General features: G+C 37.6%; 1 protein-coding gene across 3 annotated transcripts in view; it reads left to right on the top strand.

Moving 5' to 3' along the window:
* The window catches only part of RELN (reelin), a 511932-nt gene that overhangs the window by 315245 nt on the left and 174526 nt on the right, over nt 1–22161 (top strand). For all 3 annotated transcript variants that reach the window (XM_044245854.1, XM_044245853.1, XM_044245852.1), the window contains exons 12-13: nt 12895–13046; nt 20534–20646. In XM_044245854.1, the coding sequence (XP_044101789.1) occupies nt 12895–13046; nt 20534–20646 (265 nt within the window). The remainder of the gene's footprint in view (nt 1–12894; nt 13047–20533; nt 20647–22161) is intronic.

The following is a 22161-nucleotide window of genomic DNA, read 5'->3' on the forward strand; positions in this document are numbered from 1 at the left end:
GAACTAAAGTTAGGATGCACACAGAGGAACATCAGCACAAGTTCCATCCACTCAGTGACTCAGGTGGTTGCAATTATACTCTTTGGCCCCTTCTCAGTCCTGAGGATGTATCAGGATTTTGGTCACAGTTAAGAGGCTAATACTTTCCGGCCATGGCCTTGTCAGCAGATCTCTGCTCCAATAACATAGACTAATGTGCTGGACAAAAGCACCTGGGCACTCTAATTGCTGTACAATTAACTCCTCCCAGTCCTAAAAGCAATAAATTATCCTAGCAACTACATTGTCGGTTTATTTGCAGCTTTTCCCCTAAGTTATCAGGCCATAGCCCCCAGATTTACCTCATTTGTGCTCTCATCTGGTTGCCCAGTCATCCAACTTGCTGTTATAACATAAAGGTGTAGGAGAATAATGAGAAGATCTAGTGTTTCAGTGTTTGCAGTGATGATAAAAATGCTGGTTTAGTCCATGAGAGAGAGAGAGAGAGAGAGAGTGTGTGTGTGTGTGTGTGTGTGTGTGTCTCCCCTCTCTGCATCCCTTTCACCCACTCCCAAACGTTGCTTTACTGGTCCAGGGAAGAATGTTGTCATGATAATTTTTATTTATAACTTTGGAGGGGAACAAACGCCCACCACAAAATCAAATTAATGTGAAATTTGTTTTACCTAGGGTGAGAGCCGGCAAAGAAAAAGAGATTAGGAATTTGGTAGTGAAATGCTTGATGTGTTTTGTTTTACCAGCCAGATTTACTAAATATTTGTCTCATTCTTCATCTCCGTCATCATCACCCACCCTGATAATTAATCATTATTGGCTCACCTGCTGACATAGAAAATGTAGACAGCAAATTCCAACTGTGCTCAAGAACAGCCAATTGAATTGATGGAGCTCTGTGAATCTTGAGGTCACTATTTTAAAAATAAAAAAAGAATTTTAATGACTTAATTAAATTATTAACCTGTATATATTTTTACTTCTCTTAATGATGTTTTTCACCTGTAAGAATTATGAAAGAGAAAAATGAATATGCAGTTCTCTCTAATAATTTCAAAACACTTCATATGAATGTTAAGAAAGAAAAGAAAGCCACTATTTTGGGAATCTGGTTTCCCAAATGTTCCTCTTTTCCTACCATTTGAGTCAAACTATTTGATCTCACATCACAGGGATGTAAGAGCTGTTTGCCTCTTATATCATAAAACTGTCCTAAATCCAATGTTGGTAGGTTTATTTTTTAAGTGGGATCGTAAAGGTTTTTTTCTCTTTTTCGTTAAGAAGACACATCTGAAAAAACAACAACAACAACAAGACACATCTGTTACTTCAGAAAGAGAGAAACTTTAATGGATACACTGATAATTTATGTGAATCTTTCTAAGCTTCAGCTTAACTTTACAAATACCTCATTTAATTAGCCACCACCATATTTCACCTAGCAGAGACTGCCTTTAGGTGGGAAAGAGCTTTGTAGAAACACACACTGCTATCATATAGATTTTGTATACTTCTTTTTCATCCCAAATGCAAACATTGTATGTTTTTACTATTCAAATACCTTTACAGTTGTCACTATTCACGTTAAAGAGGAACTCCACAAATGTAATGAATGTTAGAATATTGAATCGACGCAGCATGCTTCAGTCTTCACCACTTGCCCCAAATCCTTGGAAATTACAGAAAATGAGCAAACATATGTATAATGACACTATAAAATGAACCCAAAAAAATGTGCCCTAGTTGGGTCAGGAATTATAAAGTGTTGTACCCAAAAAGAGAAGAGAAGATCTGATGGAAGGAGGGAACTAAAGCCCCAAACAGATGTTGAAATAAGACACTGAAAAGATGGCTCAGCCCTGACCCGGGACTCAGATGCTGGTCACAGGATTAAGAATGGGGCTCAGGTTTTGCGATAGTGACTGCCAAAGAGGAGAGTCCCTCAGTATACCTACTTCCAAGTAGAGGCCTCTATTCCCAGGAAGAAGCAATAAATGTGGACACTTGCAGTGGAGAAACAGGGCAATCCAGGTAACTGGAAATCTCCAGGGGTAACATGGTAGTTCCATGTAAAGGCCCATCTGCCCAGTAGCCATTTTTATACCAAAATTTAAAAAATAATAACAGATACAAATTTAAGCAAATGATCTAGAATCAACAAATCTGAGGAAAATCAACTCCTTTTAAAAATCATCAAACTAGGGGTGCCTGGGTGGCTCAGTGAGTTAAGGCCTCTGCCTTCAGCTCAGGTCATGATCCCAGGGTCCTGGGATGAAGCCCCGAATCGAACTCCCTGCTCTGCAGGGAGCCTGCTTCCTCCCCTCTCTCTCTCTGCTTGCTTCTCTGCCTACTTGTGATTTCTCTCTCTCTGTCAAATAAATAAAATCTTTAAAAAATATCATCAAACTAAAGAACTAAGGTCTGAGAAAACAGAGTAGGATAAACAAACAGGGATTTGATAAGAGGCATAATTCATATCCTCAGACAGATAAGAGTGTGTACTGCATTCGATAAATTAAAAGACATTTTATGAGAAAGCATAGAGATGTGAGATGAAAATATATGATTGTTAAAAACAAACTTAATTTTTTTTTCCTCTGCTGAAGAACAAATTAATGAGCTAGAAATTTGAGTCTTGAAATCTACCCAAAACTTGGGATCACTAGATATAAGAAAGAAAGTTGTAAAGTGTGGGGGAAATTGGCTCTTCTGATGTTAGAAAAATAAGAATTCCAGAAAGAGAGGTCAGAGAGAATATCTGAAATGAAATATTCAAAGATATTGCTGAAGAAAAGTTCCCAAGATTGAAAAAAAAAAAAAAAAAGACATAGTTCCGGGGCGCCTGGGTGGCTCAGTGGGTTAAGCCGCTGCCTTCGGCTCAGGTCATGATCTCAGGGTTCTGGGATCGAGTCCTGCATCGGGCTCTCTGCTCGGCAGGGAGCCTGCTTCCCTCTCTCTCTCTCTGCCTGCCTCTCCATCTACTTGTGATTTCTCTCTGTCAAATAAATACATAAAATCTTTAAAAAAAAAAAAAAAGACATAGTTCCTGTGAATGAAGTGTTTAGCGCTAAAGATGAATGGGAACTTATTCAGTCCCAGAACATCAGGAAGAAATTTCAGAACACTGATAAAAGAAGAAATCCTAAAAGCTTCTAGGTGAGATTCATAGTACTTTTCTTGGTAGCACTAAGCATTAAGTTTAAAAAAAACATATACATATACAAGAACTTCATGGTAACCGTGTTTTCTGTACATAACCCAAAACCTATGATAGAAACACAAAAAATAAAAAGAATGGAACCCAAACAACACTAAAGAAAATCATGAAGCCACAAAGGAAGAGACCAACTGAAGAAGAAAGGAACAGAGAAGAACTATAGAAATAGCCAGAAAACAAATAACAAAATGACAATAAGTACATACCTATCAATAATTACTTTAAATGTAAATGGACTAAATGCTCCAATCAAAAGACACACAGTGGCTGAGAGGGTGAAAAAAATAACACCCTTTTATATTCTGTCTGCAAGAGACACTTGAGATACAGAGACACAGAGAGACTGAAAGTGAAGTGATGGATAAAGGTAGTCCATGCAAATAGAAATGCAAAGAAAGCTGGAGTACCAATTCTCATTTCAGATAAAATAGACTTTAAGACTGATTATAACAAAATACAAATAAGATTATATGACAAAAGTGTCAACCCGGGGGGGATATAACATTCGTAAATATTTATGCATCCAACACGGCAACACCTAAGTATATAAAGCAATATTAACAGACATAAAGGGAGTGATTGACAGCAATACAATAATAGCATGAGACTTTAATACCCCACTTACCTCAATGGATAGATCATTCAGACAGAAAATCAATAGGGAAACACTGACCTTAAACAACACACTAGACCAGATGGACTGAATGGATATATAGAGAACATTTCATCCAAAAACTGCAGAACACGCACTCTTCAGATGTACATGGGACATTCACCAGGATGGATCATATGTTAGACCACAAAACAAGTCTCAGTAAATTCAAGAAGACTGAAATCATATCAAGCATCTATTCTAACCATAACATATGAAACTAGAAGTCAACTACAAGAACAAAACTGAAAAAAAACACAAACACATGGAATCAAAGAGAAAATTTAAAAAAATATTTGAAACAAATGAAAATCAAAATACAACTTTTCAAAATCTATGAAAAGTAGATGAAGTTATATCAAACTAAAAGTTCTTGCACCGCAAAGGAAGCCATCCACAAAGCAAAAAGACTGCCTACTGAATGATCAATGGTATTTGCAAATTACATACCCAATAAGAGGTTAAAATCCAAAATATATAAAGAACTTACACAATTCAATATCAAAAGAACCCAAACAACTTGACAGTTACTGAAATTGGATATTATATACATGGGATTTCATTGTTAACTTTTCTTTCTACCTTTGGATGTAATGTACAGCATAGGGAAATAGTCAATAATATTACAATAAGTTTTTATGGAGACATATGGTAACTAGATTACAGAGATCTTTTCTTAATACATAAAAATATTAAATCGCTGTGATCTACATCTGAAACTAATAGAATATCATATGTCGATTACACTTCAATTGGAAAAAAAACAAAACGAAAACAAACCTTTTCAGACTCACCAGGTTCAAAAAAATTTACTCCGCCCCAAACCCTCTCTGAAAGAATTGCGAGGTAATATGTTCCTGGTAATTAATCAAGAGAAATACGATAGATTCAAGAAGGAGTGGCGATCAAAGAAAAAAAAAGCCTCTAGTTCAGTCTAAATAAGTATTGATTCTTAAAAAGTAATTTAATAAAAACTTGCAATTAAAGCCCAGATGACCTCAGTGAGAAGTACAAAGGGAAAGTGACAAGAAGGAAAGAAGAGTAAGGAAATGAAATACTGCCAAAGTTCCTATCTTGCTTGGAATGAGGATACAGCTCTGGGATAACTCTTAATGTTAATAGAAAACTTTTAAGTGTAAATATGTAAATAATAGATTAGCCAGAAACAGACTATGTAACTTCTGAAACATCAGGGTCACATAGGACATGGAAGACTGAGTCTCCTACATGCCGGAAAAGGAACAAAAGGAAAGAGTAAAAAACAGTGTCAATAGAAAACAGAAAACAATTTGTCAAGAATCCATCTAAACATATCAGTAACCCAATAAATTTGACCGAGTTATGTTTATTAAATGATATTTTCAAACATACCAGTAACTCAATAAATTTGAGTTATATTCATTTATTAAATGAGATTTCCAAAGTAAGTTTTTAATAAAAGTAAACTATATATTTGCAATAACACACGAAATTAAAAATCAAAGAAGAGAAACAAATACACCAGAAAACTATGAGAGAAGGAGGCATATTAAAATCAGATCATTCAGGGGCACCTGGGTGGCTCAGTGGGTTAAGGCCTCTGCCTTCGGCTCAGGTCATGATCCCAGAGTCCTAGGTTTGAGCCCCCTCATCGGGCTCTCTGCTCAGCAGGGAGCCTGCTTCCCTCTCTCTCTGCCTGCCTCTCTGCCTACTTGTGATCTCTGTCTGTCAAATAAATAAATAAAATCTTTAAAAAAAATAAAAACTAAAAAATCAGATCATTCAAATCAGATTAAAAAAATCCAAATTTAAGCACTAAAAAGGCTAAAAGCGGATATTTTATGCAACAGTATATGTAGGACACTTGCCACAATGCATAGCACATAATATGCAATCAAAAAACTTAGAATTAGCTGTTATCCCAACTATAATTACTATTGGTAATAGGATATGAGCAAAGTGGTGCTCAAAGGAAAATTATACTCAGATTAATTAATGAGCTATAGAAGAAACACAAACAAATAAAGTTGAAGTGGCCAATGAAACCTAAATTGGATTCTCTAAATAAACCAATGAAGTGTCATTAAGAAAAAAGACCATATTAGTTAAAGTGATAATTGGATATATTTTAAAACCGTGAAAGTGCTAAAATGGATCTGAGTAATCTTGTTATAAGCTATTAAAAGAATGTATATCTCGTTCTGGTTTGCTTTGGCCCTGAGTTCTAACGTTGCTTAGTCTTGAGGCCATTTTTTTTAATACTTTAAAAATATAAACAGTAAAATTTCAAATAACAAAAAAGTAAGCACTGTATTGTTCTGGAACTTCATAGAAATTAAATGTTAAACCTTTCATGTGCAGCACATTCACACACTATATCTGCTTTTGGTTCTGCCATTCTTGAGTTAGTTTGTAGCCCCCCCCACCCCTCCAAAAACCAGCTGTCCATGCGAACATCCAGAATACCTCCACTGGCTTCCCTTCCAAGATAGAATCTTTACTGAGGTCACAGAGAAAGAAAGAATGAAATCTGAATCCTTCCAAAGTGATTTCATTTCTGACAGCTTGGCACAACATCAGCCAGTGATGGGATTTCTCTGTGGAAGGTATTGGAGGAGGCTGCTGGCACCAAAATGTTTAGATGCCCATGTCTTCAACCTTTTCTTTGTTCTCCATAGCCCTTCCTCAGTGGTTCGCCTGATCACCACTGACCACAAGTCAGTCTTGATGATCTAGGAGTTTCTGTGAAGTAAGAGCAGAGCTCTAACACCTCAAGAAGCTTACCCTGTAATTACCTGTATCCTAGAACACATCCAGGAGCATTAAGGAATTGATGGTTTAATTCCCCAGACCCATAAAGTGTGCTAAATAGTGTAACTATTTATTATTATGTTTTGAAATTCAAAAATAAGAAAATGACTAAGTACAGTTTGGCATATACATAATAAAATATTGTGTGGCTCATTTATTTTTTTAAAGATTTTATTTATTTATTTGACAGGCAGAGATCACAAGTAGGCAGAGAGGCAGGCGGAGAGAGAGGGGGAAGCAGGCTCCCTGCTGAGCAGAGAGCCCAATGCGGGGCTCAATTCCAGGACCCTGGGATCACGACCCGAGCAGAAGGCAGAGGCTTTAACCCCCTGAGCCACCTAGGTGCCCCTGTGTGTCTCATTTATAAAGAATTAATAGTAGCCTGGAAAATGTGAACATTCCTAATAGAAGTGAAGAAAGACAGAGTATAAACCATCTATATCACATTACCACAACCATTTGGAAATATACATACAAAAATATTAGAAATAAATATACTAAAATTGTGCTTGTCTCTGGGAGAGTGTGGTTATGGGCGATGTTTTCCCAACCTTTTTATTTTCCAAATTTTCAGTAATGAGAATACTGGTATTTTAATAGAAACAAATAGAATTTCTTTTTATAAGTTTCAAAAAATATTACCAACTGTACTTCTCCATGTAGCCAACCCCTCCCAGGCCACAGACATCATTTCTGTGAAGCATCTTCCTTTGCTTAAAAATTAAAAGCAACGACTGGCAAGGACTGCACATGATGGAATGCCCGTAAGTGCAATACACCAGCAAGATATAGAAAAGATGCTTGGAGGGCAAACAGGACTCATCCTGAGGTCACATTTGCTCTCCCATATTTGGTGTTGCTGGCTTTTTCGATGGTTAGAAAGAGAGCAGTCTCTGAACCAGTTCCAGTTCCAGTTCCGTCCAACCTCCATTGCTAACAATCCTCTTGTGCTACCACCCATATCCTATTAAGGTAACTGCTTTATGAATTTGCTTTGAAGAAGCTCTTTCTAAGTATATATTTTTTAAAAATTCATCTAAGATTATAGAAGAAAAAATTGAGTAAGACTGGTTTTCCGAGGTGTCCCACAGCTTCATCTCTGACAGATTATTTACTATAGAGAGACCAAAATTCAAAGTATCCGTTATATGTTTTAATAGCACTGCTTGCTAACTGGATTACACCTACATCTGACTCAATATGTCTTTCTTGATACTGAAAGTTATCCAGTGGGGCAGGGGGACAAGTAAAAGTCAATATAAACTCAATAAAACAATTTTATATTGGCTTCCTTGTTCCAGGGAAATAGTAGCAAAGAATCTTACACATGACCTTTGAAAACCAAAATCGCATATAAACCAACAAGAACAATCTGTATTATAGCCCCCTTCAATATAAGTTGGTGCTTTAATTGAAAATGGGTGCTCAAATTATTTAGAATTCTCCAGAACAGTCTGAATATCTTCTTGTATTTTCTACAAATTCTTCCCTCTGTTCTACCCAGAAAAGTTATGTTCCCTCTGACTTAGAACACTTTTCACAAAAATGCTTATAAAGCTAAAAAAGGATTTTATTTAAGCTTATAATTCAAGGTAAGTGGACTGGAGATAGGTTGGCAGTCTGTGTTAATATTGTATTAAGTGGATTTTTTTTCTTTTATAAGCATGTTCATTTTTATTCAAGCCAAACCAACCTGACCATTTAGATAACATAAATAATAAACTGAGGAGCCCAGAAGATTACAGACAAAAATCGTGAATAGTACCAAAGATCCACGATAGATGAAGTGTCATTTTTCTTTCAGTTCAGTATCCCTTTGCTTAAAGATGAAGTAGTAGCACTAGTACATGGTACTGTGACTTTGTCCAGTCTTGCTGCTTTGCGAATTCTGGTGTGAAAAATTAAAAACACTCATTATAACTTAGAAGTCACTTGAATGGTCTCTTCCACTTACTTTAAAGCAGCGGTAGTACTACGTTTTGCGGGGGTGGGGGGGAGGCGAGGATCTAACACTTACTGACGTGCTGTCACATCCCAGGCAGCACATTATTTTCTCTAACCATCCTTCAGTCTGGGTCATATTTCTGTCTTATTGGTGAGAAAGCTGAGTGCTTTCTCCCATTCCAAAGACAGTATTCTTTATTAATGTTATTCCGACAAGAGAGTAAATCAACATAATGCATGTAATAAAAACCAAAAACAAAATTGAATTTGAGTGAAATACAGGGGAACCAATTGAAGAAAAGAATTTTTGAAATGCAGGGAAGCTTTCAGATAGAGTTCATCCTTTACCTTCTCCTAAGCTGTCATGCTAAGGGAAAAACCTCTAAATGAAGGTAGGGAAGCCTTCAGTCGAAGTCCACACCTTGCCAGACCGGACAGGGCTCACGCTCAAGATAAACCTCATGAATATAAATGAATGTGGAAGGGTCTTTACCTATGGCACATTCCTTATTAAATAACAGCATTTATCCCAAATAGAGACCTTATGGATAGAATGAACTTATTTAACCTCAGAGAGTTCACAGGGATTTAAAAAAAATCTTATGAATTTGGTAAATGTGGGATCTCAGTAGCCAGGCTTTATCCTATATCTTAGCTCACACTTAAAGGAGCCAACTTTGATGATTTGATATAGTCTGGAAAATAGAATAAAACAAATTTTCAGAGATAATGTGAAATGCTTCATTAGCTTTAGAGCATTTTATGCCCATATTTATAGGCAAAGAATATCTGATTAAAATATGACTTCTATTGCCTGTGTTCATATTCTTAGCATTTTCATCAACGTATAATGAGATCATTTACGTTTTCATTGTGCATTATAATACCTATAAATTGAATGCCTTTCTTCTTTTTTCCTGAAAATTACGTTCTTACTGCAAAGCAGATACGTAAAGGAAAAATCCCAAGTCCCCCACGCTAATCCCATTTCTCACAGTTAAATTGTACACATATATTCATTCAGAAATTTTTCTGTGATTACACACACACAAACACAGCACCCACTAGAGTCATATTTTGTATACTGTGCCACAACTTAATTTTTTAGGACCACAAACATATAATGAATGTATCTTCTAGTCAGTAAATATAGTCCCGGGATCGAGTCCCACATCAGGCTCCCAGCTCCATGGGGAGTCTGCTTCGCTCTCTGACCATCTCCTCGCTCATGCTCTCTCTCACTGTCTCTCTCTCTCAAATAAATAAATAAAATAGATCAGGATTTCAAAAGGGTGATGTACCAGTTTATCTGGTTGAACTCCTTTGACAGACAAAAAATATTGTAATGAAAATTTTTGCATACTTGTTAAAGTATTTTTGAAAGGTAGATTCCTAAAAGGGAAAGGAAAATTAGAGAATCAGATACATACACGTACATATACATACATGGAGGTATGTAGTTTTCATCTTGATAGTTACTGCCAAATTGCCCTTCAAAGAATAGATCTCATTCTATTTTTAAGCTAATGAAAGAAATCTTTTTTAATTTCAGCTTTCCTGAGGCATCACTGACATACAAGATTGTGAGAAAGTTAAAGCACATCATCGTGACACGATATATATATTCGTTGTGAAAGAACTCCATCTAGTTAATTAACACATCCATCGCCTAACATATTTATCTTTTCTGTGTGAAAAGATTTAATTTCTACCCTCTTGTACCTTTCTTAAAAATATCAAAGTATGAGCTGATTAAAACATAATTAATTGTATTCTCAAAGCATTCCAAAATAGTTGATAGAGAGGACCATCCACTTTCCAGCTAAAAAACTGCTTTAAATCATCTTTACTTACAAAAATATTCCTCTTTTTTGGACACAAGAATAGAGAAGTCATATTTTAAAGATCTAAATTAAACATCATTGTGACCTTGCTACATCTAAGGAACAAAGTTGCCTTAAGGCATTTTATTGATTATGAAATTTTTTTTCTATGTTCCAAATTCGACCCATGTGTTATAAATAATACCACTGTATCTATAATAAATAATATAGGGGCTCTTTTTTTAGACTTAGTCATCAAAGAATAAAGCATAAATATAAATTGCTATGTTGTAGAGGTCTCTCCCCTGTAGGCAGACAGTCCTTCAAATGCAACTCACTACAACCACATTTACCTGAGGAAGACATAAATTAGGCTGTAGAAAAGTAACACTTGTTTTCAGGAAAATTGCCATGCCATCAAAAATACTGCTAAAACTCTAGAGCTCCTCAGATACCACTTCCGGCCTCAAAGATTTGGTTATGTTACGATTTTACTTCATGTAAGTGATTATGGAGAGACGGTCGGGGACTATCTAGAAAAGACCCACAACTTGGCATCCTCACGGATCTGGACTCTCAAGTCCAGGGACTGAAAGCCTTGCTCTGCTATCCCTCAAGGATACTTTGTCTCCAACTAAGCTTGAGCCGGTATCTACACAAATTCATGAAAGAATGAGCTTATGCCACAACAGGCTTCTACTGAATTTTTAATAAATGCAAGATAATTTATTCAAATCACTGACACACAAAATGATTTTTTAGATCTCTCTCTCCGCTTCTTTCTCTTCAAAGCAGACTCAACTTTCCATTTCATTTGATTATAAATATTTGGGTTTCTAAAGAAAATAACTTCACCTTTGTTATCTTCCAACATTTAAAAGTGGGAGAAATAAAGACTAATGTAGAGTAAAATTGAATATATTGGACTGTAAGATAAAGATTGAAAAGAAACATACAGGGACGCCTGGGTGGCCCAGTCGGTTAAGCGTCCAGCTCTTGGTTTAGGCTCAGGTCATGGTCTCAGGGTTGTGAGACTGGGTTCGGCATGGGGCTCCACTCTCATGAGGAGTCTGCTTGAGATTCTCTCTCCCTCTGCCCCTCCCGATTGTGTGTGTGCACTCTTTTTCTCTCTCAAATAAAAAAACCTTAAAAAAAAAAAAAGAAAGAAAGAAATACAGAGTCTGAACATATCTCACACAGCTCTGTCTGTGGTGGAAGTCTTGAAAATAATTCATTTAGATTCATCTAGAAGAATTATTCATTTACAACTAATAATGAGAAAAAGACAACTAATCTCATTTTTCACCTGAATAGAAGGTTCTTTTAGTCCAGGACAATTCCATCTTTTTCTATCCAATTTTTCACTTTAAAAATACTCTAACGCCTAAAAGGAGTCATCATATGCATCATTTATAAGCTTAACTTGCTTTGTGGATCAGTAGGCTGAGTGGTTTAATTGGGATAAATGGAGCAAGTAAAAGACCAATGAACCAGTGTGAGATTTTCTTGTATGAGTCAAGAGAGGTTTCTTGTTAATATACAGTGGTCTAGCACTATTAAGAGCTGCTTCAAAAAGTTATTTTTGAGTTTCTCGGATTAATATAATCCATTAAATTATTGAAAAAAAAAGACATTTCCTAAACATCTTGGTCCCAAATCTATTATAAACTAAAATGGGTCAACATAATCTCCCTGACATGATACAGTCTTTAGAACTGTAACTACTAAAATAACAACAAACTGAGAAACAGAAGATCTCAACTTTAGAGCTAAATAGGCAATTAGCCTTAGGCAAGCCACTTACCTCTGTGTGTCCCAATTTCCTCCATGTGTGGGCAGGCGAGTTATATGACTAGCAATGTCCAGATTAGACACAGCCAGAAATAAACACTAAGGAGAAACAGGAATTTTAAAATACTAGATATTTTTGTTCTCCCCTATATATCTGATTCTATATTTTTTGACATGATCCAGTTTAAATCTCCTCTTCTTTGGAAAACTTGCTAGACTCTTGCCACTCCTACGACTTTATGTTCTATTTACATTTTTTACATTATTACTTTATTATTACATTATTACATTATTATTTAAATTACATTCTAGTTACATTTTGGTAATGTGCAAAATACCATAAAAGTGTATGATCTTATGATACTCTCTTTTATGGTTCCCTGTTTCCTCAGTTCAGACTTGACCCCCCCCACCAATCTTGACTGTAGGTACTTTGAGAATAAAGACTATCATGTAGTAGACATACTATACATAGTATTGATTAAATTTATCCTCTGCAGAAAAATCATTATTGTGAATGGAATGTGTTTAAAATTTGTTCATTATTAAATCGGTTGTACCACATCTTTATTTCAGAATGATTGATTATTAAGCATATGTTCCTCAGTAAAAATAAAATGCCATACTCTATGAATCTTTGACTTACTATTCTAATTGTTCATGATTATCACTTTTTTTTTAAGGTGGGACATCTTGGGAGCTGTCATAGGTACAGAATGTGGAACAGTAGAATCAGGTTTATCGATGGTCTTCCTCAAAGATGGAGAGAGGAAACTATGCACTCCATATATGGATACCACCGGTTATGGGAACCTGAGATTTTACTTTGTTATGGGTAGGTACAATTTGAACAAATTTTGTTGACCTAAGGCAGAACCTACACCAGCCCGTATCCCTGTGGAAGTAAGATTGTTTGTTATCTAACAACATAAAATGAAATTCATGAAATCACAGTTCTATTAGAAGAACAAAAGCTCACACCTGCTTCAGACCAGCCCCACTAGTACCATCCTATAAGAGAGCTAGTCCTGAAATGCCTTGGTAGTCCTGAAGGTAAAATGCCACCTCAATGACCACCTCTCCCTCAGTGGTCATAGCTGAAAAGACAAAGGGAGAGAAGCTGAGAACAAAATCACTCCTTTGTCCAAAGTCCCTGGCTTCCCCCAGAAGCAGTCATCCAAGTAAGCCATTTGTTTTCATGGATATATCATGATCTCATCACTGATGAAATGAATGGGAAGTTAAGAAACATGTTTATAATACCTTAATAACACTGTCCACTTTTTAATATGTGCCAAACACACAAAGAAAGTGCTCATAAGATGTACTTTCCCCCAGATTATTGTGGAGCATATAAGTAGATAAACATTTAGAAAAATACCCAAGGAATAATGAGGGGGTTGAAATTAGGGCCCTCTCAAAATTATCGTATTGGTTACATATTCTTCTACTGGATGTCATTCCAGAAATGTGAGTAGGTGTCACATGCCTTTTTTGTTGAGTGACTAGAAAAGCACAGGCAACACCTGGAAGCGAAACAGGAAATAAACATTTAATAAACATTTACCACCTTTGAACTTACTCACAAAGATGTCAGCTCATCAGGACAAACAGGCCCCCTGAGTCTGGGCTTCAGCACTGGCTGTTTATTTCCCTCACATTCCTTACTTCCTGCACGTTAGAGTGGCACAGTTAAGTTCAGATTATCCCATGTTCCAAAACACTGTCCGCTTGATGCTACCTCATTTTCAATGATGATCTGTTTGATAATGGGGAAGTTGTGCCTGTAAAATATAATAATGTAATCTTCCTACATTAAGGATCTCCCCAATTAGACTCTGAAATGGACTGTATACTTAGAGACCCAAAGTTCATTTCCTTTACAAAATTAGAATTCAAATTGGCTCTCGTATTATTAAGAAAGATTCCTGGGAAAGCTTAACCCTCCTCTCAAAAAAGTTGTGATAAACTTTCAGCTTGTCAGTGCTTCTAATTCTAAGCATTTTCACTTTTTACCATTTTTCACATAATATTCAAATTCTTGATTTTTTTTCAAGATCAGTCATACTAAATCAACCCCATTCAGCACCTTTGTAAAGCACTGACATGTTTATGTAAGTGTCTTTGTAGGACGAATTTAATCATCTATACTTCTTTCTGCATATTATTAATGAATCAATTAAAATAATATTGATGATGAAGAAAAATCTCATCTGAATGAGCCGACAATATATTATCCCAAATAAAAGTATCTCCATTTCATTTTAAAAATTAATTAATTCTGATTGACTAGAGTCCACTGAGCTAAGTTATGTGGAGAATATAATCAGGGGTCATAATGGTACCTACATTTCAGAGTTGCTGATCAGTGATTGAATTCAGGCAAATCCCTTAAAACAGCACCTAATGCAAATAGGTATGACTGACTGTATCTTTTTTTATACATAAAAATTGCTTAGAATTCCTGCTCACAAGTAACATCTAAAAGTCAGTCAGAGAAAGACAAATACTGTATGATTTCACTTATATGTGGAATTTAAGATATAAGCAAAGGAAAGAGAGAGACAGACCAAGAAACAGACTCTTAACTCTAGAGAACAAAATGGTGGTCACCAGAGGGGGAGTGGGTGGGGGATGGGTGAAATAGGTGAAAGGGAGGAAGAGTACGCTTGTCATCATGAGCCCTGAGAACTGTGCAGAGCTGTGGAATCACTGTATTGTACGCCTGAAACTAAGATAACCCGGGAATTTAAATAAAAATTTTTAAGAAGAAGAGAGAATGTTATGGGCAATAATGAAATAAAATGGTATGTGCCAAGGACACTCTGGGTCGCTTCAGTGTCGGGATCAGGGCAACACTCCGTGAGGGAGATGACGTTTGAACTGGTCCTTGAAGGATGGCCATAATTTAAATCTAAAGGGTTTTATAAACTGAAACCATTATCACACTGTTTTCATTACACTTAGATAAAAATTTTAAGAACAAAAAAGTTATAACTTACCTCTCAGGAAGAGAGAGAGGAGGAAGATGATAGTTCTCTCAAAGAAGAGAGAAATAAAGGGCATTTTATTTTATCCAAAGTCAGAACAGAAACTGTAATGTAAAAATCCCTCCCTATACTTCTGCCGATATATAAATGGGAAAGTTCATTTCGAGTGTCATATTGAAACAGGGTGAATTGTGAATATTAAAAACAAGTTTTTAAGGGTTTGAAGGGAGAAGAGAATGACAAGCTAAGCCAGCATTTTGAGAAAAAGCACAGATATAAATTCGCATGACTTGTTTGGGGTGGGTGATTTTCCCAATACCAAGTACAAAGGTAGAAGATGGGACAAGAAAAGAGAACCAGAACCAGAATGGTGATTTTCTTTAATATTAACTGAGGACTGAGGAGTTTGGGTTTTTTCTCTAGGCCGTGTGGAGCCACCAAAAGATTCCTGTCAGTTCTGTAATGTATTCTCATCTGTGTTTTAGAAAGATAACTCTGGCATGATTGTGAAGGAAAGACGGAAACACTCAGAAATTAGAGGGTAGGAGGCCAGTTAGGGTAGGGTTGTCAGAGTTAGAAGGAGAAAAAAAAAAAAACAGCTTTTTAAAAAAAAATTTTTAAATGCGGGGTGCTTCAGTTGTGCAGTTGGTTAAGCATCCGACTCTTGGTTCTGGTTCAGGTCATGATCTCAGGGTCATGAGATCAAGCCCCATGTCGGCCACCACACTCAGCACAGAGTCTGTTTGACAGTCTCTCTCTCCTTCTCCTTCTGCCCCTCCCACTCATGCACAGTCTCTCTTTCTAAAATAGTCTTTAAAAAGTTTTTTAATTGAAGTGTAACTGACATACAATATCCTCTTGGTTCCAGGTGTACATCATAGTGATTCGGGAGTTTCAAACAGGATAAAATGATCCCTGTGATGAATCTAGTTTCCATCTGTCACTGCACAGTTATTCCAGTATTACTGACCACATTCCCTATGCTGTCACCCCCGTGACTTATTTATTTTATAACTGGAAGTCTGTACCTCTTGATCCCCTTTACCTATTTAAATCTGAATTTCAGATAAATAATTTTTTATATAAATATTGTTTGTGCAATATATTTCATCTGGCAAGCCTGTTAGGAAACTATTGCACTAGTCCAAGCAACAAAGGAACAGGACAGTGACAGTGGTAATAATATGAAGGAGGGGACAGAGAATAAACAGCTGAAGAGAAGGAACCAACTGAGGTTCACACCCAAAAGACTACGGGGATTATGAGATCAGTATTGGAAAGGAAAGAGATTCCTTTCTTGGATTTCTTCCTTGGATTTCTTGGATTTCTTCCTATTTCCCAAGATAGCAAATGTCCAAAAATAAATAAATAAAAAGCAGATATGGAGTAGAAGATTTTGGCATTACGTATGTTGAGGTTGAGGCTTCTGGAAAGCCAGATGAAGGTAGACATTTTTCTGAGGGTCTGAACCAGCTTTGAAAGTCATCAGCACGTAGGTGATAAGAGGAGCCACTCAGCAGAGTTGCTGTGTTCTCCCAAACAGAAGGGAGAATAGACAAAGGACAGGAAAAATTCTTAGGGGGAACCCTCATCTAGGTAAAGGTGGAAGGCGTGGAGCTAGACAAAGGATACTGAGAAAGGACACAAAGATGTGGGAGGAAGGTGTTCTACACTGAAGAAGGAAGGGAAAGGGTGGGGACCAGCCCACAGAGAAGCCAACCAGGATAGGGGTTGAGAACCCCACCCCCGCCAAGGGACTTTTGAGCGAGTATTCCCCATGGTGTGGTGCTCAGGAAGCCAAAGCACATAGAGTTAAAAGAAATAAAAGACTTGTGTCCCTGAAAAAAGGCCACTCTTTCAAGCAGTTCATCAGTTACAGAAGAAAAGAAATGGGGTCTGGATCTTGAGCTCAGAGAAAGCAGGATCTAGCAAAGGTGGTTTTTAAGATAGGAGAGGTTGTAATCGGACAGGACAGTAGGGGGGAAATGGGTACGGTAAGACTAGAAAGACTTCCAAACTTTTGTAGCTGATGGAGAAGACAGCAACGTGGAAAGAGATCTAAGATATGGTAGACAGCTTATATGGGCACCTTTAGAAAATCATTGTCTGATTGTTCATCTAGACAAAATCACACTTCCTTCCTCTCTGGCTTGCCTGTGCTTTCTTCCTGGTCTCATCCCTTGGTTCAGATAGATCTACTGTGACAATTTCTGGGAAATTTGCTCAGTTTTCAAAATTTGGTTCTGGGGGTATAGCTCAGGGGTAGAGCATTTGACTGCAAAATTTGGTTCAGGTCTGTTTCCTTCATTCATATATTCATTCAATACAAATTCACTGAGGACCAGTATCCGACACTGTTCTTAGAGTCAGAATGGATGAATGAGATAAAAATAATTGAACACTCATCATTCATTCCTTTACTGTTCCTTCCCCATATTCACTGAACATCTCCCATACACCCATCTCTTTGTCCCCACTTGTATCTCTTTTCTCTGAATTTTGTCTATGATTATGACAGCACAACACAGTTTACTGCTAATTGTCATTCTTCCATGTGTATTATTCTTGTTTTCCTTGCTAAATTACAAAATTTTCCCTTTTATTTTCCCTTCAAGCCCAATGTCCTGTACATAGTAAATAACAAAATTGCTCTCCTAACATAAATGTCTTAAAAGCTACTTAAAGCAGGACTTAAACTATTTGAAACCTAACTGTCCACCTAGTTTTTATTGAAATCTTCTGTAATTGCTGTACACAATGCCCCTTGAGTCATACCTCCCCACAATACATCAAAGCGAATGAAACTGAAGAAGAATCCGTATCTTTCTGTGCGAGCTGCTGTCACTGAAACTTCACAGAGCTGATAAATTGCCCCCTGAGGGATCTTTTAGATAAAGTCTGTCATCGTTTTAAAGTCTTGGCTCCTTTTGGACTTTCTTCTTCTGGCATTCTGGGCGGGAGGAGCTCTCGCGTGTGTCTCTTCTCCCTCTGAAAGGCAGGTGAAGTTCACGAACTGTTCTTAAGAGAGCAGAGACTTACAGGGAACAAATCAGTGGAATTAGAGAGGACTGAGGTACAGTACCTGTGTCGCTGGGTGTGGTGCTTTAAATCCACACTGCCTGTGACCTTCCACCTTCCCTGTGTTCTTTTTGGTAAGTCTTTAATACATCCTCATAAAGTTACCGTTTTTAGATGGGGTTTTAGTTTTCATGCAGATCTCTTCTCCCAGAAACAGTCATCTAGAATGACTTTGACTAGCTCTATTTACCACAGTGTAGCCATGTGTAATGAAATGCTTAAAAAAAAGAAAATATGGTATCAGATAGCAAAATCGTAAGGTTCTCTCTACCAGTTGTTGCCCTTAAATAATAAACATCTGTTATGGGCGCCTGGGTGGCTCAGTGGGTTAAGCCGCTGCCTTCGGCTCAGGTCATGATCTCAGGGCCCTGGGATCGAGTCCCGCATCGGGCTCTCTGCTCAGCAGGGAGCCTGCTTCCCTCTCTCTCTCTCTGCCTGCCTCTCCATCTACTTGTGATTTATCTCTGTCAAATAAATAAATAAAATCTTTAAAAAAAAAATAAATAAACATCTGTTAGGATGAAGGTGACATTATCACCACATCTGGCCACTCTCTTCTCAGTTCGGGTTAGTTAACTCAATAAATATGTATAATATGTCAAGTTATGTATGTCTAACAGATGTAACATGCTGTATTTCTATGCTTCGTAGATAACCAGAATCTAAGTTACTTCTATTATTATGATCTTTTTTATACTGATTAAGTTCTAGCTTTCTTACTTAAAGCATCACATGTCAGTAATTTCTTCCCAACATCAGACCCCAGTGTCCCAGACTGAGATTCTACCATTCTTCCACCTTTCCTCTCTCCCTCTCTCCCTTCCTTTCTTCCTTCAGATGGTGAGTCTCAACCATTATTTGTTGATTTTACTAGATTAATTATCAGAAGGTAACCTTGTTCTAGAATTTTAAGGTTACTCTACTGTCACCATAGAGTATTAGCAACAGAAATTGCCTATAGATAAAAGTTAACATTAATGGTGGTTAATTTAAGAGCTGGAGGGAGTTATTTTGGAAGATAGGAATAAAATTAAGAGTAATGTTTATAAATTTTGGACCATAAGTGTAGAATATTTGCCAGGAAATCCACATACCTACCTACATTCCTGCTACGATGATTGGTGCCATTGTGAACGGTAGCCGTGGGTGGGGAGAGGCCTCTGTGTAGACATGAAGTCCTTTAAAATCCAGATTCTGCAGACAATTCACGGACACCAGCAATAGTAAGGATGACTGGCTGGATGCAGTAGTGAAAAGAGTAAGGTCAAGGGCTAAAAGTCATACCATTGACTCACAGCTTTTCCATCGGTTATTTGAATGGTCAGGTTTCAGGTCCCTGCTCTGTTGTTCAGTTTCGTCCTCAGGATAATCTTAATTACCTTACAGTTCGAATGTTCCACTTGACTGTAAAGTAGACCAAAAGAGAATTAGCTACTCTGTGTACTTTCCAACAACCAAATGAGGTACAAAAATAAAAATGAAGAATGTAAAATGAACTGCAGTTAAGATGCCAATACCTGGGCCACCTGGGTGGCTCAGTGGGTTAAAGCCTCTTGCCTGCGGCTCAGATCATGACCTCAGGGTCCTAGGATCGAGCCCCGCATCGGGCTCTCTGCTCAGCAGGGAGCCTGTTTCCCCCTCTCTCTCTGCCTGCCTCTCTGCCTGCTTATGATCTGTCTCTCTCTGTCAAGTAAATAAATAAAATCTTTTTAAAAATTAAATAAATAAGTTTTTTTAAAAAAAGATGCCAATACCTACTATATGCTAAGATATTAAGGATACCAAGTGCAACTGTTTAAGTAATATCACTCAGAAATAGTTGATGCAGTGAGTCACCACATTTTTTCCAAACCATCATCAATCAGGTCTGAATTTGGGCCAGTAAGACCTCAAATATAAGGAAGTGACAGTTTCTTAAAAAGCAGAGCATATCTTTTTTAATGTGTGTTTAAATATGGACAGGCCACCACAGCTCATTGCAAACTATCATTTGAGCGACCTCACTAAGCACACAGTTACTTTGGCCTTGCCAAATAGCAAGCCTTCGATCTTTGGCAGGAGAGAGTTCTATCTGAACTATCTTGATAAATTATTTCCTTGGGTCTGGTTACTTTTGTTTAGGGTCATTCTTAAGGGACATCTGGATTCCCTTCCCTTAAAAAAATAAAAGTATTTTTTTATTCTGAACGTTAACACCACACGTGTTTATGGATGCAGTCTGGTACCAAGAACTTACAGTTTTTGTTTTGTTCAGGAGGAGTCTGTGACCCTGGAGATTCTCATGAAAATGATGTCAGCCTGTACGCGAAGACTGAAGGAAGGAAAGAGCACATTACACTGGATACTCTTTCGTATTCCTCCTATAAGGTACTGATGCCGATTCAGGTACCAAATGACCCCACCCCAGATCTCCCTAGACAGTCCAAGTTCAAAGCCATGGACATCCTGCTAGATGCAGAGGAGATCACTCTCTTAGAAGCCAAGGAAATTGCCAGATTTCTTTAAAAGTGACATGGACGGGGCACCTGGGTGGCTCAGTGGGTTAAGCCTCTGCCTTTGGCTCAGGTCATGATCTCAGGGTCCTGGGATCAAGCCCCACATCGGGGCTCTCTGCTCAGCAGGGAGCCTGCTTCCTCCCCTCCCCTCTCTCTGCCTGCTTGTGATTTCTCTCTCTGTCAAATAAAAAAAAAATGACATGGACATTTTAATATTCACTTTTTTTTTCCTGATACAAACAAAAAAGGAGGTTTTTATCAGGACAAACGAAGTACGGCCCATTAGAGATGATAAGATGGAGTCCAGTACTCTTTACTCTTGTTCCCTAGAAAGCCCTGAAAGTGGCTTTCATTATAGAACCTCACAGACGTATCGGGCATAATGACTATTTATCCAGTATCTTAGGATTTCCTAGGCAGAAGACATCATAGAAGTATAGATTATTGTCACTTTTTTTTTCTAATTATAACCACTGAAATTGACGTTTTTTTCCTTTGCCCTTTGGATTTAGGGCATGTGCTGGATCCGGTTATTTGCAAACATCTTCAAAATTATGTATGACGCTCATCATTAGGTGTAGAACTATTGTTTTCTAGTTTCTATTGTTTCTATTGTTTCTCTAGTTTTCTAGAAATCTATTGTAGATTTCTTTGCGCTGAGACTACGCTCACACATTCGTTATTAGTTAGGCTTTTCTCCACGTTGATGGCACCCTTGATACCGTAAAGAACTTGAACACAGCCAGCACCTAGCATTTCCTGGTTTCGGTTAGGAAGATGAGAGATAAACATTGAGGCTAGAATATGGAACAATCAGAGAAAGTATCCGGCATACCCCATCTGCTAGGGTCATTCAAGTTAGAGTCTTTGGGATTTCGTAATGGACTAGCTTTCCACCGGTGACTAGCTAGGGTTACACCCGCTCTGGTCAGCTGCATGCCTCAGACCAAGTCAGTTATGTTAGTTATTATGGATTAACTGGTTGACACTGGCTGTTACCACTTAGCATCCTGTTTTCAGAATACGTAGTTTGGCAACCGTTAGTGCCATTCAGATTCACTTTTTTTTAAAAGAAGGCTGATGATAGGGGCACCTGGGTGGCTCAGTGGGAGGCAGCTATGCTCACCACTATACCACCAACGCAGGGTGGCTCAGTGGGTTGGAACCTCTGCCTTCGGCTCAGGTCATGATCCTGGGGTCCTGAGATTGAGCCCTGCATCGGGCTCTCTGCTCAGCGGGAAGCCTGCTTCCTCCTCTCTCTGCCTGCCTGTGATCTCTGTCTGTCAAATAAATAAATACAATCTTTAAAAAAGAAAAGAAAAGAAGGCCGATGATAAAGGATAACATGAAGTTGCCTTTGTCTTGGGCCAAGGAGTATAAAATGAAT

This window comes from Neovison vison, chromosome 4, assembly GCF_020171115.1.
Source record: "Neovison vison isolate M4711 chromosome 4, ASM_NN_V1, whole genome shotgun sequence".
NCBI lineage: Eukaryota > Metazoa > Chordata > Mammalia > Carnivora > Mustelidae > Neogale > Neogale vison.